The sequence below is a fragment of the Brassica napus genome, chromosome A8 (assembly GCF_020379485.1).
Source record: "Brassica napus cultivar Da-Ae chromosome A8, Da-Ae, whole genome shotgun sequence".
Taxonomy (NCBI): domain Eukaryota; kingdom Viridiplantae; phylum Streptophyta; class Magnoliopsida; order Brassicales; family Brassicaceae; genus Brassica; species Brassica napus.
Genome location: NC_063441.1, coordinates 21,406,801 through 21,424,674, shown reverse-complemented (window position 1 = coordinate 21,424,674; position 17,874 = coordinate 21,406,801). Strand labels below are relative to the sequence as shown.

Below are 17,874 nucleotides of genomic sequence, written 5' to 3'. Positions count from 1 at the left end.
ATGATTTTTATGTTGTGTGACTATAGGTTTCATCTCAAAGATGTGTGTCAATTTATCAAAATACATAGATGGATCCAACCAACCCATTCCATAAACTTTAATAGTTTGCATATTCAGAGTCTATAAAAAATAGTAAATCGTTTGATTGTCCTAGATTAATTTGACAATACTCTCAAAGTTTACCTACTAAAACTAATAATAAAACTTTGGACAAGAAGACTGTCATTAGACAACATCCTAATCCTTACCTGCTATTATGATCCACTAATGTTGATGGACAGAAAAAAAAAAACAAAAAAGATGATTAATAAAACCATATTGTTTTAAACCTTCACAGCAAATCGGTTAATTAAAATAATCCACATTTTATAATTCACCCACATATTAATCAAACATATTAACTTTTAATGCTTTATTTTTGTAATTAACTATTTTAAAAAAATTAACCAATAAAATTTTAACAAACGTAATATTTATAAAAAAATTACAATTTTTCAAAAAAAAAAAATTAAAAATAAAAATGTATCTTTTGAGTTTTTTTTTCTTAAAACAGAAATTAGTTTGAACTCCATTAAAAATGAATAAAAAATATAAAAATAAAAACCAGCCGTTGGTTTTCAATATTTTCGTTGAATATTTAATACCAACCAATCAACAAAAACCGTTAAATATGCCACGTGTATAACAGCTGAATTTAATTTTTAGAATAAATAATAAATCGGAAAAAGAGTATTATTAAACCGGTGAGAGAAAGTAGCAGTTTCAGTCAGCGTCGAGAGCGACGATATCTCTCATCTCCATCGCCATAACAAATCTCAAAGACTAAACCTTCTTCTTCTTCCTCTTCCCCACGCGCCGTCTCTCAAACTCGTCTCCTTCATTCCTCCAATGTAAGCTTTCCTCACTCTCCCTCTAGTTTCTAAACCTCTCTGTCTCACTCTCCACTAGCTCATTTCTTTAAAGTCTTAAACTTCATCAGTCACGAATCAATCTCAACCAATCACGATCTGAATCTACTCTCTTTTGACAGATGGAACTAGATTCAGACAACAACCTCTTAAAGACATGTCTGGTCATAACAGCAACACTCGTCGTAACCAAACTCATCTTCACCTTCTTCACTTCCTCCTCCAAGAAGAAGCGTCCCCCTCCCACTCTCCAAGCCTGGCCTCCACTCATCGGAAGCCTCCTCCGGTTCCTGAAAGGTCCCATCGTTATGCTGAGAGACGAGTATTCCAACCTCGGAAGCGTCTTCACAGTGAACCTTCTCCACAAAAAGATGACCTTTCTCATCGGCCCTGAAGTCTCCGCCCATTTCTTCAAAGCTCCTGAGTCTGATCTCAGCCAGCAGGAAGTGTACCAGTTCAATGTGCCTACCTTTGGCCCTGGAGTTGTTTTCGATGTTGACTACTCAGTTCGTCAGGAGCAGTTCAGGTTCTTCACTGAGGCACTTAGAGTCAATAAGTTGAAAGGTTATGTGGACATGATGGTTACTGAAGCTGAGGTAATATATACTAACATCTTCTACTAAGTAGCTGTTGTGTGTTTTCGTTTGGTAGTTTCCAAGGTTCTAAAAGGCAAATCCCCCTCTAACCAAAACGAAAATCCGATTTTTATAATTCAAATCGGTTTAAACCATTTTAAATAGATTTAAATCATTCTAAAACGGTTTGAATCGATTTAAATTAGTATAAATCTATTAAATTAAGTAATAATATTTGTAAACATTCACAAAAATTATTTTATTTTGTATATCTAATTTTGATAAATTATCAAAATAATTTTATAATTATACCAAAAAACTAAGATATCTTTTATAAATTTAAAATCTGTATAAAATAAATCAATAATTTGTTAACGTCTGGTTTAGTTTCCGCCTTGGTCCCGAATAATCTTCTTATGAGCTAATTCTCTATAGAGTGCATGGTTACTGCGTAGCTACTTCTCGAACATTGGTAGCTGCATTTGCAAAATCTATATAAAATAAATCAATAATTTGTTAACGCCTAGTTCCTGCGTTGGTTCTGAATAATCTGCCTAGGCACTAATCATGCGCTTAATTACCTCGTAGCAATACATTGGTAGCTTCATTTGTGAATACTTGTGCAGAACTTCTTCTCGAAATGGGGAGAGAGTGGTGAAGTTGATCTTAAAGATGAGCTAGAGCGTCTCATCATCTTAACTGCAAGTAGATGTCTACTAGGCCGAGAAGTTCGTGACCAGCTTTTCGATGACGTCTCTGCTTTGTTCCATGACCTTGACAACGGAATGCTTCCCATCAGTGTCCTTTTCCCCTACCTCCCGCTTCCAGCTCACCGTCGCCGCGACCGTGCCAGACAAAAGCTCTCCGAGATCTTCTCAAAGATCATAGGATCAAGAAAACGTTCAGACAAAGCCGAAAACGACATGTTGCAGTGTTTCATCGAGTCAAAGTACAAAGACGGTAGGCAGACGACCGAATCCGAAGTGACGGGTTTGCTCATCGCTGCTCTCTTCGCAGGACAGCACACTAGCTCCATCACCTCCACGTGGACCGGTGCTTACCTGATGAAATACAAGGAACACTTCTCTGCCGCTTTGGATGAGCAGAGGAAGCTGATGGAGAAACATGGAGACAAGATTGATCACGACATCTTATCAGAGATGGATGTTCTCTACCGATGCATTAAGGAAGCGTTGAGGCTTCACCCTCCGTTGATCATGCTCATGAGAGCCTCCCACTGTGACTTCAACGTCACGACAAGGGATGGTAAAACGTATGACATCCCAAAGGGTCATATCGTTGCGACCTCGCCTGCGTTTGCCAACCGCTTGCCGCATATCTTCAAGAACCCTGACAGCTACGACCCTGATAGATTCTCCGTGGGAAGAGAGGAGGACAAAGCCGCAGGGGCGTTTTCGTACATTTCGTTCGGTGGAGGTAGGCATGGGTGTCTTGGAGAGCCATTTGCTTACCTGCAGATCAAAGCTATATGGAGTCATTTGTTGAGGAACTTTGAGCTTGAGTTGGTTTCGCCGTTTCCTGAGATTGACTGGAACGCTATGGTGGTTGGTGTTAAAGGCAATGTTATGGTGCGTTACAAGCGTCGCCAACTGTCTTAAAAAGACAGGTTCAGATGTTGGATGGTTCTTTGCTTTTGTCCCTCTCTGGTTTTAGTTTTGTTGTTGGATGGTTCTTATGTTTCTTTTCATTGTTCTTGCTCTTTAATTGACACTTAGTTTTCCAAGTTTGTTGGTTCTGCAAATGTGCTAATTCAAATGGAGATTTGATTTGGTTTGTGCTTAGTGACTATTCACAGTAGTGTAGCCAATCTAATAACTATGTGAATGTATAATGCATGGTAGTAATGAGCTTTTCCTGAAGAGCAGATCATGTTTCTTTATAACATGCAGTGTATTGTATTGGCAAGAATGTATTGGCAAGAAAGAGTGAAAACTTGTTCATCAATCATCAACCAAAGAACAGTTTGAAAATTCATAATAATAAGAAAAAAAATTAAAGGTAAACTAGAACATATATTCAGCTACAATTAAAAGAAAAAAAGAAAAAAATTGGTATAATTACAATTTTTGGAAGAAAATATTCGATTTAGTTTCAGTACTTATCCTGCTTAGACTATATCATACGCATTAATTTAGTTTATTTTCTCCTTATGTGTTAACATATTATATGTATATCAAAACCTTCATATATAGATGCAAAGAGACCAAATCTGCATATATAGAAGCAAAGAGACCAAATCTGCATAGCAAATCATTGTCTTAAATGTTTTCAATTTGTTTCTTAATATTGTGCATTATGATTCAATGTAAATCCAGATATATGTGTATATAATTCTCTATACCTGTGTGTCCCTGAACGGTCAACTCCTAATTGTCATTGTATTTTTTATCCCTTATGAACACCGGGGACGAGTCACTCGCTCTTCATCGCCGGAAAATATACGTCTCCTCCGTCGAACGTTCCAGTCACCAGAAATCAAAAGGGTTCAAAGTCTCTGCGAGGAAGCTTGCGTCAAGGCTTCAGAAGCTTCCTCCTAAAGCTGACGGTGCAGAACGTTTTAGCTATCAGGTTTGTGATCATTTGGTTTGGTTTATGAGATCTCTCAACGTTGATTTTCTTTGCCTTTAAAAAATGTTGCAGATGGAGGGCATAACTAAGTGGGACTTGGGATCATGCCGAACGTATTACTCCGTTGAACCTTATGAGAAGTTTCAAGAAGAAGAGAATATGGACGGTAGCCTTGTTCCTCGTCTTCAAGATGAGCTATGGAAGGCTCAATCTAGAATCAAAGAGCTTGAAACTGAGAAGATTGGATCAAAGGAAAATGGTATAAGAAACCAAAGGATAAGCTGGGAAGAAAATACTGATTCACTTTTTGATTACTTGAAGGAGAAGTTTAGCAAAGAAAGGGAAGAAAGGAAAAGAGCTAACGCTGAGAATTCTATGTTAAAGAAGAAGGTGTTGGAGATGGAATCAACAACAACTCGGCTGAGGAGAGAAAGAGACACACTAGAGAAGGTGTGCGAGGAACTGGTGACGAGGATCGATGAACTGAAGGTAGAAACAAGGAGGATATGGGATGAGACGGAGGAGGAAAGGCAGATGTTGCAAATGGCTGAGATGTGGAGGGAGGAAAGAGTTAGGGTTAAGTTGACGGATGCTAAACTTTCCTTGCAAGAAAAGTATGAAGAGATGACTTGGTTTGTGGATGAGTTAGAGAAAGGTTTGGAGATGGTTAGAGAAGTAGGAGGAGTTGAGGTGATGATGAGGTTGAGAAGAGGTGAACTTTTGATTAAGAATGCAAGATCTTTGGAAGATGCAGCTAATGATATAGATTTTGAGAAATTTAAGTTTGTGTCTGATGATGATAATTAATGTTTAACCAATGTTCTATGATGATGGAAATGGTGTTGACATGGATGAGATTTATGAATCGATATATCAAGCTTAATAGGACCGTCTCACTCTCTAGTTATCTGCTTCCATGGCTGAGTTGATGCGAGTGTGATGATAATCACCACTTGGTTTGCTTGTTCCTCCATCATTCTTGCAGAACATCATCATTCCAAACACAACCAACGTTTATTATTGTTACCAGAATGAAATACTGTAGCTTCTTCTTAATCTAAACAAGTTATTCACCAAACCTTTGAGGCTGTTTCTTAAGTTAAGACTTATTCATCAAAGTTTGTTAGTTTTAATTGTGTTGAATGGTAATGGTTTTTAGTTTGGTTTAATGTAAGTGTGTTTGTAAGACTCGTTGCAATTCTAGCTATATATCATCTAATGTAATAGTTTTTAGTTGTTATATTCCGAAGTAAATGGTTTTAATGCATAAATTGAAATATGTAGTTTAAACAAAAGATAACCATTAAAAAAAAATAGTTCCATTTTTATATGAAAAAAAAAAACGATTTTAATCATATATGAAAATAAATAAGATTTGCATATATTTCCAAAATATTTAGGTGCTGATTGTTTTGGTAGTTTTCAGTTTTGGTTTTTGGTTTTCAGCTTTTAGTTTTTGGTTTTTGGTTTTCAGATTTTAGTTTTTGGTTTTTGGTTTTTAGATTTTGATTTTGGTTTTGCTGTATTTTCTATTTTCAAAAATTAATTAATATATTACGTTAAAATAATACAGCAAAATAGCAATAAATATTTAGATTTTATAATTAAAATTTATCAAAATACTGTAATTATTATTTTAAAATTAAATACGATAACATATTTTAGTTATTATATTTTTATTAAAAATATATTATAGTAAATATAAATCATAAAATATATATAAATTATGCAAAAATAAAAATATTAAATTTCAAAAATACTTAGAAAATTTTCTTATATAAATTATTTTAGTTTTTTAAAAACTTCAAAAGCAATAGTTTTTTCTTATATAAATATTATAAATTATACAAAAATTAAATACATAGAATTTTGAAAATAATTATAAATTTTCTTATATAAATTATTTATATTTTCTTAAAGTTGAATGGCAATTTTTATATTTCAGGATTATACAATATACTTTATTAATAAAACATATTATGTTTTTATAAATTTTTATTTTTAATGTGACTAATAATTATTAAAATAATTCAATTTTTTTATTTATAGAAACTAATAACTAAGTTTTAAAATTAAATATATTATTTATAAAATATATAAATTTAATTACAGATATGAAACACAAATTGAAATATTTCACATTAGTGTTTAAATGATATCTAATGTACAAAATATTTTATGATAATTTTATTGTTATGAAAATATTAATCTATACTATTATTTGCGAAGTAAATTTTTGCAATGAAGCTCTCAAGTTGAAAGTTAAACTGGTTAATATCGTTTATACCCTTAATGAATAAAATATATAAATAAATTAAAAAATAAAAACGAAATTTTAATTGATTTTGATTAGATAATTGATTATTATTAAAAATAATAAGAATTATCCAAAATCTGAAAATATAATTTAAAAAAGAGATAACTTATGTATATATTGTATTGTTATCTGAAAAAGTCTTTAAGTAAAAAGTTAAAAACATAAATTCTATAACTAAATATTAATTAAATAAAATTATTAATTATAATTAAAAATAGAATATTGAATTATCCAAAATCTAAAAATATAATTTAAAAAGATAATTTATATATATATATTGTATTGTTATCTGAAAAAGTATTTTAGTAAAACGTTAAAAACATAAATTATATAATTAAATATCAATCAAACAATTTTTTTAATTATATAATTTTAAACTATTATTTGCGAAGTAAATTTTCGCAATGAAGTTCTCACGTTGAAAGTTAGAGTGGTTAATATAGTTTAACCCTTAATGAATAAAATGTATAAATAAATTAAAAAATAAGAACGAAATTTTAATTGATTTTGATTAGATAATTGATTAATATTAAGAACAGTAAGAATTATCCAAAATCTGAAAATATAATTTAAAAAAGATATAACTTCTGTATATATTGTATTGTTATCTGAAAAATTCTGTAAGTAAAAAGTTTAAAACATAATTTTTATAACTAAATATTAATTAAATAAAATGATTAATTATATAATTAAAAATAGAATATTGAATTATCCAAAATCTAAAAATTATAATTAAAAAAGATAATTTATATATATATATATATATTGTATTGTTATATGAAAAAATATTATGTTTGCCTATCTCCTAAGTTATCCACATGGAAAGTCACTCTCTGACAGACCAACACGTGTCTCTGAGTTTTATTTCTTTGGATAGACTTGAGTTTAACTTTGGGCTTATACCATGAACAATTGAAAGGGCTTTTTACTCTTTAGTAGTATTATTGAATGTGTTAATTACTTCTTAATACATAGTAGATAAAACAAAAAAAATACACATTACGATATAGACGTGATATTATCATCAAAGCAATATTTACCATATGTACCTCATCCTGTGATAATTTATAAAGTAGCAACGAATCTATGAGTTCAGCAAATTTGGAATTACCTACTTTAGAATTTTAAGTATATAAACAGTCAACAGTAGTATGTTGAATATTATATTCATATGATTTAAAAGCTTTTACAATTTTTTATTTTCAAACATACACCAAAAAATTTATGAAAGTAAATATCCATTCAGGTTCTCAACCACTTCAAATACCACCAACACCAAAAAAATATAATCAAGTGTACGAAAACTATAATATATTTAAAACTACAATAAATACATTAGTTAATGAAAATTCCATTTAAAAAAAATATTGTGGATGCATACATAAATATTAAGAGAAATGTATAAAAGGAAATAAAAGTAACAATAACTTGAAGAACAAAATATATAAGACTCAAAATATTTATGATTTGTGGTATAGGATATATTCAACTTATTGTCACAAAAAACCTAAAAAAAAAATACATATTTTAAGAACCTTAAAAATCACTTTAAAATTTTTAACATTTTAAGAAAAACTATAAATCAATAATATTAATATAAAATTTTATCCCAAAATCTCAACACTAAATGCATAAACAAAAAAACAAACAAACCATAAACCCTATAATTCTAAGCATTATTCTAAATGAAACCTTAAACCCAACCTAAACCAAACGCTAAACCTTTTCTATTGCCTAAAATCCTAAATCCTACTTAACCCTAAACCCTACATAAACCTAGACCTTAACCCTATCTAACCCTAAACCCTACATAAACCTAATCCTAAACCCTTCATACTACCTAAACCCTAAACCTATCTAATTGTAAACCTACCGAACCCTAAACGTAAACCCTACCTAACCCTAAACTCTATTTAACCCTAAACCCTACCTAACCCTAAACCCTTCATAACCCTAAAACCTACCTAACCATAACCCTAAACCCTACCTAAACCCTACTAACCCTAAACCCCACCTACCCTAAACCCTACCTAACCCTAAACCCTACTAACCCTAAACCCTACCTAATCCTAACCCTACATAACCCTAAACCCTACCTAACCTAAACCCTACTTAACCTAAACCCTTTCTAACCCTAAACTCTTTCTAACCCTAAACCCTACTAACCCTAAACCCTACTAACCTTAAATCCTACTAACCCTAAACCCTTTCTAACCCTAAACCCTACCTAACCCTAAACCTTACCGAACCCTAAAACCTAACCTAACTTTAAACCCCTTCTAACCCTAAACATGACCTAACCCTAAACCTTGCCTAACCCTAAATCCTACCTCACCCTAAACCCTTTCTAGCCTTAAATCCTATTAACCCTACTAACCCTAAACCTTTTCTAACCCTAAACCATGCTAACCCTAAACCCTTTCTAACCCTAAACCCTACCTAACCCTAAACCCTACCGAACCCTAAACCCTACCTAACCCTAAACCCTACCTAACCCTAAACCCTTTCTAACCCTAAACCCCTTCAAACCCTAAACCCTTTCTAACCCTAAAACATACCTAACCCTAAACCCTTTCTAGCCTTAAATCCTACTAACCCAAAACCCTACTAACCCTAAACTCTTTTTAACCCTAAACCATGCTAACCCTAAACCCTACCTAACCTTAACCCTACATAACCCAAAACCCTACTAACCCTAAACCCTACCTTACCCTAAAATCTTTCTAACCCTAAACCCTTTCTAGCCCTAAACCCTACTAACCCTAAACTGTAGCTAACCCTAAACCCTACCAACCCTAAACCCTACCTAAACCTAAACCCTACTAACCCTAAACCCTACTTAACCCTAAACCCTACCTACCCTAAACCCTTTTTAACCCTAAACCCTGCTAACCCTAAACCCTTCCTAAACCTAACCCTAAAACCCTACCTAAACCTAACCATAAATCCCGCTAAAACTCTACCAACCCTAAACACTAAAAAATAATCTCAAAACTTAAAGTTAAAAAAAACCTAAACTCTACCGCTATGTAATTTGTTGTTGTGATATTCAAATAACAAACTACATAGCGGATTTTAAATCTTACATCCGTTATTTTAATTGCCAAAATATTTTGAAAGTTGTATTTTATGAATAAAAAAGGTAAATTATATTTTAATAATGTTAAATTTTGTTAAAATAGAATGAAAAACTATTATCATAAATAAATAAAGAATTTTGATGAAATTTGAAAATCTTCGAATCGATAACAATTAATTAGTAATATTTCAAAAACCCTTAAACTATTATTGCAGTAGAATCTCAAAAAAAAAAAAATTAAAGTTCTCAAACATTTATTTGCCAATAACCATCATTAAATCTTTGCTGATTCACAAAAAATAATATTCTTTACGTAAATTGGAAACAAGTTTTGTTTTTTGACTAGAGACCCAAATTTAAATTATACCACTAAAATATTTTAATATTTAATTATTCAGAAATAACAAGTTAATGTTCTTAAAACAATAACCATCCTTAAATCTTTGTTCATTCAAAAAAATAATATTCTTTACATAAATTGGAAACAAGTTTTGTTTTTTTGACTAGAGACCCAAGTTTAAATTATACCACTAAAATATTTTAATATTTAATTGTTCAGAAATATATATATATATTTATATATTCGAGAGTATACAATGCATAGATGATACTAAACTGATTGCAAGAATTCTTTTTGGAAAACACAATATAACTAGTATAGTATTCAAAGAACTTTTCAAAAATTTAGAAAAAATTTTAAGCCCGCATCGCGGGCAAAACACCTAGTTATTAATTATTAATGAATTAAAATGTAGTAGTTTCTACAAAAAAAAATCAAAATTCGTTTTTCTTCATAAAACACCTAGTTAGTTTTTGGTTTTTCTTCATAAATTTGTTAAACTTTTCAAAAACTAGTTTCCCTAAAGTTTAAGGAATCTATTTATTAAAAATCTTGATTGGCAACTCAAATGGTTTTTACAAAAACAAAAACTAAAACCAAAAACTTGATTGGATGAAAAATGGTTTCTCCAAAAATAAAACCAAAAACTAAAGCAAAAACCACAATTTCATATTAGGCCTAATCCGTGAATTACAAAAATGGTTTAGTAATGTACTTTCCATATTTTTTAAAGATTTGGTCATGATTATCCATGATAAGCCTAATCCGTGAATTACAATTTCTTCTTGGTCGAAATCATATTCTACTATTCTTAGACTTTAGAGTTATTTGTAGATTGTGTGTTCCTACAAATTAAGAGTGATAGGTTAATAGTAGACTGTGCATTCAAATAAATTTATCAAACTTTGAAATATATAGATTGTTTATTCTAATTAAAGTAGATTACAAAACATGTAATTCAATTTCCACTATGGCATTTTCCGTAGAATATAAAATATGCTATCCGTAGAATATAAAATTAGAAGTTTTTATTTAACAAGTTTTAGAACAAATAATGATAATAATACGTTGATATGGATATTATTCCATTGTTCCTATTTTTTTATATAACTTTGGATTTGTGAAACAATTTATTTTATTAATTTTGACAAATAGAAATGGCAATAGAAGCAAAAATATGACAAAAAGAGTACTATCCTAAAAAGACAATCATATTGCTTTTGGTCTATATTTCAAATCTTAGGTGATGGCTAAGGAGAGATATTCCAAATCTTAGGCGCTGTGAATCTTTTGAACCTGAACCAAAAAGGCGTTGTGAATTGATGTGGGTGTATCTCAACAGGGTATTCGGTCGGTTGCATTCACTTACTGATATCAATATGGTTCTAATTTTAAGATCCTTTGTTTAAACATTTTCAGATGCTGCATAAAATTGAAGATAAGAAAAGAAGATATATTGAAGAAGATGGGAGTTACGAGTTCTTTGCCTTATTTTACACCCACCCACATCTCCGTCACGCAGTCAGTGTGTTAATTAAATTTTTGTAAACGTGATCAATTTATTCTGTTAGTTAACTTAATTGTGTATTTGTCAATTAACCTCAAATATTATTTCATTCAGATGTGCTCGGTAATAAAACTCTTAAGATGGATTGAAGTTGTTCTCTCTTTAAACACGCTATCTGATAAGTCGTAAATTTTGTTGTGATATGGATAGCAACTCATGTATATACATTTTGTCATCTCAACACAATGAATATTAGATATAGACACCTCATGTACTCTTATTATTATGATTGATATCACTAACGGGTTGATTCCTCTAATCAAGCCCCATATATATTTACTTCCATCCTTTTATCTACAAACTTTGTATAAGTATAGACCTTTGGTCTTGTGAATAAATGATCTTCCATATTCAATATGGTATCACAGCCAAAAATTTAGAAACCTATCATCTTTTTTCTCTCTTCTCCAAGTCTTCTTCTTCCCCTCTATGTTTATCGATTTTCTCTTCTCCTCTGTTTCACCGACAACTACTCTGCTTCAATGGCGAATGAAAATCAAAACAACACTGGTAACTACGAGGAAAAATAGAGGGAAATCGACTAATTCATACATCAATAGAGGACTGCGGTCCTGATCAGTACACACAGTGAGTACCTGTGCAAATTCATACACGAACACATGATTAATTCAAATTTCATACATAAACAATCACATTATGGCTAATAAATACTTTGACCATGATTCTGTTAGTCAAATGGTCAAAGTGGCTTAGGTGGATTTTTTTTTTTTGACGTTAGCTTAGGTGGATTTAACAGATGCTTACGTGGAATTATGATATAATGATGGGTCATATAATATATTTTCTTAAAAATTGTTTGCCCTAAACGACGTCGTTTTGTTCTCTTCATTTAGAAAATATTAAAAAAAATTCTTTCACTTTTGCATTAATGGCAGTCGAACCCAGGTTCAACTTGAAATTCATCAGAAAGACAAACCACTGCACCACATTACGTGGAATTATGATATAATGATGGGTCATATAATATATTTTCTTAAAAATTGTTTGCCCTAAACGACGTCGTTTTGTTCTCTTCATTTAGAAAATATTAAAAAAAATTCTTTCACTTTTGCATTAATGGCAGTCGAACCGAGGTTCTACTTGAAATTCATCAGAAAGACAAACCACTGCGCCACATAAGTTGATTAATATGAACTCTCAAAGTTCTTTTATATCTATAATCATCAGTTATTCTAATATTTGAAACTCAGGTTCCTCTGTTTATTTCATTCAATCTCCTTCTCTCGATTTTTCTTAATAATCCAGATCTCTTCTTCTCATGGTCAAGGAGGATAGGTTTGCACCCTCATCACGGCTCAAGTTTATTTCAGATTCGTCTCCTAAACCATAATTATATCTGATTTAGTTTTGAATTTAGCAAAATGGTTCAAAGGTTTTCTTGGGTATTGATTGCTTAATCTCGTCACATTAAAAAGATGATAACTTTTATAAGGATGAGCAGAGCTTAATCGTTTCTGTAACTGTTTACTATGGTAGTATGGTGTAATTAGATATATATACAGATATGGGAAGAAGAGAAGGCGAAGATGAAACAGCAAAGTAAAATATACAGTAAGAATAAAACCATAAATAAGACCTTCACTAGTTCTTCTTTGGCGTAGTGGTTCTGCTTATGTGGTTTTACTCATCCAACCTGAGTTCAACTCTCCCACAAGCATAATCTGTTATAATTTTTTTTCATAATTTAAAGATCAAAACGACGCTGTTTTGATTTTCACCCGATTTAAGCCATGTCATCGCCACATCATCTTTAGTTAACAGTCAATTAACGTTTATGAATGATTGTTTGTGTATGAAATTTGAATTAATCATATGTTCATGTATGAATTTGCACAGGTACTCAGTGTGTACTGATCGGAACCGCAGTTCTCTGTTGATGTATGAATTAGCCGATTTCCCACGAGGTTAGTTCTTCTTTGGTCCTCTTAGACATAGGTGAAGTTTTGTTGAGTCATGGAATTGTTGTTCATAGTTTTTTTTGTTTCTTCAAATTGGAAGTTATTTCTAATATTTTCGAGGTGTAATTTTTTCCCAAATCTCCATCTAAATCATATTTCTCATTAAAGCTTTGTTTAATTATTCATATTTTTTACAATGCAATATTTTGTAAGATCTTCACCAACACAAACGATCTACTAAGATAATTTTTTTTTTTGTTAAACAGAAGATTTTTGTTACAACCAATAATAATTATGATTGTGGGCATTATTATTAATAGAAAATAATAAAAAAAAGTTTAGAGGATGAAAATTTAAACGAATATTGATAAATTTAAAAATATTTTGATAAAATATTTTAAAATAAAATAATAAATAATACGGAATTTTAGTAAATCAAAAAAAATATTCATTAAATAAGGATTGTAGAAGGAAAAAGAAATATATAAAGGGCTTGTTTCTCATCACTTTCTTTTTGGGCTTTGACATGGGCTTGGAGTCCACTTTAAACTAAATCAAATTGGCCCTATAAGCATAATAATCTATCTATAATAATAAAATAAATAGGATTCCCAAATTGTGTTTGTTCGTTCGTTTCTCCATTGATGGCTACCGAATCGATGGTGGTAGATGCAGCGAAGCGAGCTCCGACGAGGGATTCCCTGGCGGAAGAAGAGCAATCGTCGTCGCCCATGAAGAAACAGAAGGTGGAAGAGGAAGAGAAGATATACAGTGAGACACACGTGCCCGAGCTGGGTTGTAAACCCCAGTGGGATGTGGACAGCTACGATGGTCGCGAGTACGAATCAGATCCCGAGGATAGAAAGTTGTTCTCTGACGACGAAGAGTATGACAAGTACCGTCGCGAAAGACGCAGGGCTTTCGATAGTAAGGTAATTGATTGTTTTATTTTCTTGCCAGATTCATTCAGAAAAAAAAAACTTAATTTTAGGGATTTATTTATGAACCTCTGAGCGGAAACTATCCAATTAAAGATCTGGAAGCATTAGTGTATCCCAACGTGACTAGTCGGGAGTTGATGACAGATCTTGCCAACTTGTGTGTTAAGAAACTCAACGAGACTGAGGTTAGTCTCATCAATCTCATTAATAATAATTAAATATATGTATTACATTTTCATTATGGATTTATTCTCATTTCCATTCATGTATGTATAGAAAAAGACGGTTGAATTGGTTGAAATTGTGAGAGTTATTGTGCTTGGTGGAGGTACCCGCAAAGCTTACATAACGTTTATGGCTCGTGAATCTCTCAATGGACCTCTTATCGAGTACCAAGCCAAAGTGGTTACCTATGCTAAAAACTTGAAACCTCCTGTTCCTATCCTCTGCAGACCAAGTCCTATTCCCTCAGTCTAGTCAGGTAGTTTAATTTTTCAGTATTTCAACTTCTTTACATATCATGTATGTATTGTTATTGTTTTGACTCTATTTCTTTATTCTGGATTGCAGATTGACGACAAGCGAGCAATTTGAAGTGTTACTCTCTTACCATATATTGCGCTTGTGGTGAAATTAATTGTCTGGCCATGCTCTAGTTTTTATAATATATGATCTACTTTTGTGAACCTTAAGTGTGTGACCTATTTGCTCTACTCTAATTTGAAGTTTTATCACATATAGGAACTATTTATGATTGTGTTCAACATATTCCGCAGTTAGTTGATAAAGTTGACGAAGTTTAATTGGCGCTCAAACTTATATTCGGACTTCTAGCCATTTGCAACTTTTGTTAATTTTAATGATGTAGTTTTCACCTCCAATTTGTATCCACCACGTTGGCTTAATCATCACTTTCAAATCTATTTAACATCACCTAGACCTACGATAGATTTAGGTGGGCATATTGGAAATAGAATTTGTATGGAGTTTGAAAATTTTAAGAGTTAATAGATTTGATGAATTCTTATCCCATATATTGTATAAATTGTCATTGATTATTATAGATTTTTATATATACTTTTCTTTCCAAATTTATCTTTCTATTATTTTATTTTTTAAAAAAACTTCTTTCATAAAATAGAAATATTTGAAAATTAAATAATTTTTTTTGGTTTTTTAATATTTTGACATTTTGATTTGTCTTGTTTGATTTTTGTTTTAAATTTTTTAAAATCAACCTATGAATTTTCTCATGATTTTATTTTAATATCAAATAGTTATATTTCATGAAATTTTTTTTTTTTAAATTGTTATTTTTAATAAATTTCTTTTATCTTTAGTGTTTTTTTTTACAGTTATCTTTGACTTGACAATAAAAATGTAAAAAATATTGTTGTGTTTGTGTATTTGTGTTTTTGTTACATAGATTTTGTAAATCCTACGCCTATATGTGATATTTGTAAAGTTGCGTGTTATGAGTAAAACTATAGAAAATTTATGTTCCAATAACAATAGAGTTTAAGAGAATTACAAAGTCAATAAAAACTAAACTTTTTGAATAACATAAGATTTCCATAGAATTTAAAAGTCCACAAACCAATAACAAAGAATTCTAATAAGATTTTAAGAATTCATAAACTAATAACAATGAAATTTCTAAATTTTAAAATTCCTTCAAAATTAAGATTTTGAGATTTTAATATATATATATATATATTAATTGATTTGTATATAATAGACACACAGGTTTTAAAAATATGTTATGCTATTAAAACTATATTTGAAAACTTTTCAAACCATAACTAACGTAAGTACTCAATTCATATCAGATTCAGATATACTTACTGTTACCATGATGCAGACAAAACTCTGAATTCTTTCGAAGATTTGCTGTAGAAATATAACCATCTTCAACTTGAATCATGCAAGGAGAAGTTTTTTAATTTGAGAAGGAAAGAAAACAAATCTGAACCGGGCCTCGTAGTCTGCTGGTAAAGAAACTTCGGTTGAGGTGTCCGCCGTCACGAGTTCGAGTCTCGACCACAACGGATTTAACATGGTTTCCGTTTGGTCTCCAGGACCTTTCTCGCCAGTTCCGGTTGGACGCGGTGAGATAGTCGGACTAAGTGAGAGGTCCGGATACCTGGATTATTAAAAAGAAAAAAAAAAACAAATCTGGCCAAACATAAATTTGTATGGATTTTTTTTTTGCTACATTGAAAATAAAGAAATAAACGATATAAAGAAAAAAAAAAGAGAAGGAGAATAAATCCTATGCACCTTTGGAGTGTGATCTGACCTCTACTTGGTGTCTAAACTTCGTGAAAGATTTGATGTGGGTTTGATATTGCTGTTACCTACTGGTACTGGCACAAAAATTTATACTTTAACTCTTTATTTGCACCGTTCTATTTTTTTCTTGTCGGGGTTTTTGTTGAGCCTCTGTATGAGGATGAACCTCTGTAGTGCTTTTCTATCATTTTAGTGGAATTTTCAGTGACAAAAAGAAAATTGCTTGGAAGCTAAGAGATGGAAACTATCAGAACATGTGACGTGATTGGAAGTCATAGTTGACATGATTTTTTGAAAAATCTGAACGTGTTAGTGATATGAGAAATTTAAGGCTTTAGACTTTTACAGTTGCTAAAAAAAATATGATCTGGAGTAGATTTTTAATTGATCATTTTTAAAAAATTAAAAAATATATACACATGTGTCAGGATTTGATTCGCCAAGTAATTTGCGCTTTAGTATATAAAAGATAACAATTAATATCATTTATATTCATAGTATCAATAAAAATTTTCACAAAAATAAATAATTATACCACCGTTAAATAACGATGATTTTCTATCAATTTTGGATTTTACAAATTTACAAATTTTAGATTAGTTTCGGTATAATCACTAACGTTTAGAACCGGCTAATATTAAAAAAAAAACTAGATTTAATTCTATCCCAGTTCAGTTTTTCCTAGGAATTTTTGGATAATGCTGGTAAGAACATCAAATAATTCAGGGTTTTCAGTTTAACTATCGGATTATTTGAATAAAAATATCATATAATTTGGATAATTTTAAATTTATGAATAAAAATATTCGGGTAATTTGGTTAATAAATAGTATTTTTAGTATATTTAGTTATTTAGAAATTAAATATAATTAATATTTATGGATATATAATTTTTTTTAAAAAATTTGGATACCTATTTGGTTACGGTTCAATTTTTTAGTTTTAGAGATATATGATTCACTTAGTTATTTATGAATTAGGTTCACATTTGACTTTGGTTCTTTGGTTCGAGATAAATGTGTCCAAATCTATACAATATCTTATATAGAAAGCAGGGGTGGACGTTAATACTTTTAAAAATATAACATATATTTTCTACATCTAAATACAATATAACTTCTTTAATTAATAATCTATAAATTAATATACACGAAAATCTCTATAAAATAATATAATTTTATAGTTTCAAATTGAGTTTTTAATTCAATTACTACATCGATAACTTAATATCTCTATAAATTAATAAAAAAATATAACTTTAGTGTAGTTCCAACATTATTAATTTATAAAAGTTTCACTGTATATATATTTTGTAACCACCACTTTAATTCCATAATGATCTGAATC

General features: G+C 30.7%; 3 protein-coding genes across 3 annotated transcripts; all 3 read left to right on the top strand.

The window, feature by feature from the left end:
• Window positions 1–658: 658 nt before the first annotated feature.
• LOC106362160 (sterol 14-demethylase) lies at window positions 659–3,285 on the top strand. The gene is made up of 3 exons (XM_013801994.3): window positions 659–890; window positions 1,031–1,504; window positions 2,110–3,285. Exons 2-3 carry the CDS (start codon window positions 1,031–1,033, stop codon window positions 3,100–3,102), a joined length of 1,467 nt encoding a protein of 488 aa, XP_013657448.2. The 5' UTR covers window positions 659–890; the 3' UTR covers window positions 3,103–3,285.
• Window positions 3,286–3,517: 232 nt separating this feature from the next.
• Window positions 3,518–5,095, top strand: LOC106359369 (golgin subfamily A member 6-like protein 1). Its single transcript, XM_013799084.3, has one exon. It carries the CDS (start codon window positions 4,136–4,138, stop codon window positions 4,877–4,879), a length of 744 nt encoding a protein of 247 aa, XP_013654538.2. The 5' UTR covers window positions 3,518–4,135; the 3' UTR covers window positions 4,880–5,095.
• Window positions 5,096–13,906: 8,811 nt separating this feature from the next.
• On the top strand, window positions 13,907–14,971 carry LOC106362161. Its single transcript, XM_013801995.3, has 4 exons — window positions 13,907–14,226; window positions 14,286–14,420; window positions 14,512–14,716; window positions 14,806–14,971. The coding sequence occupies exons 1-3, from the start codon at window positions 13,939–13,941 to the stop codon at window positions 14,710–14,712; spliced, it is 624 nt and encodes a 207-aa protein (XP_013657449.1). The 5' UTR covers window positions 13,907–13,938; the 3' UTR covers window positions 14,713–14,716; window positions 14,806–14,971.
• Window positions 14,972–17,874: the final 2,903 nt, after the last annotated feature.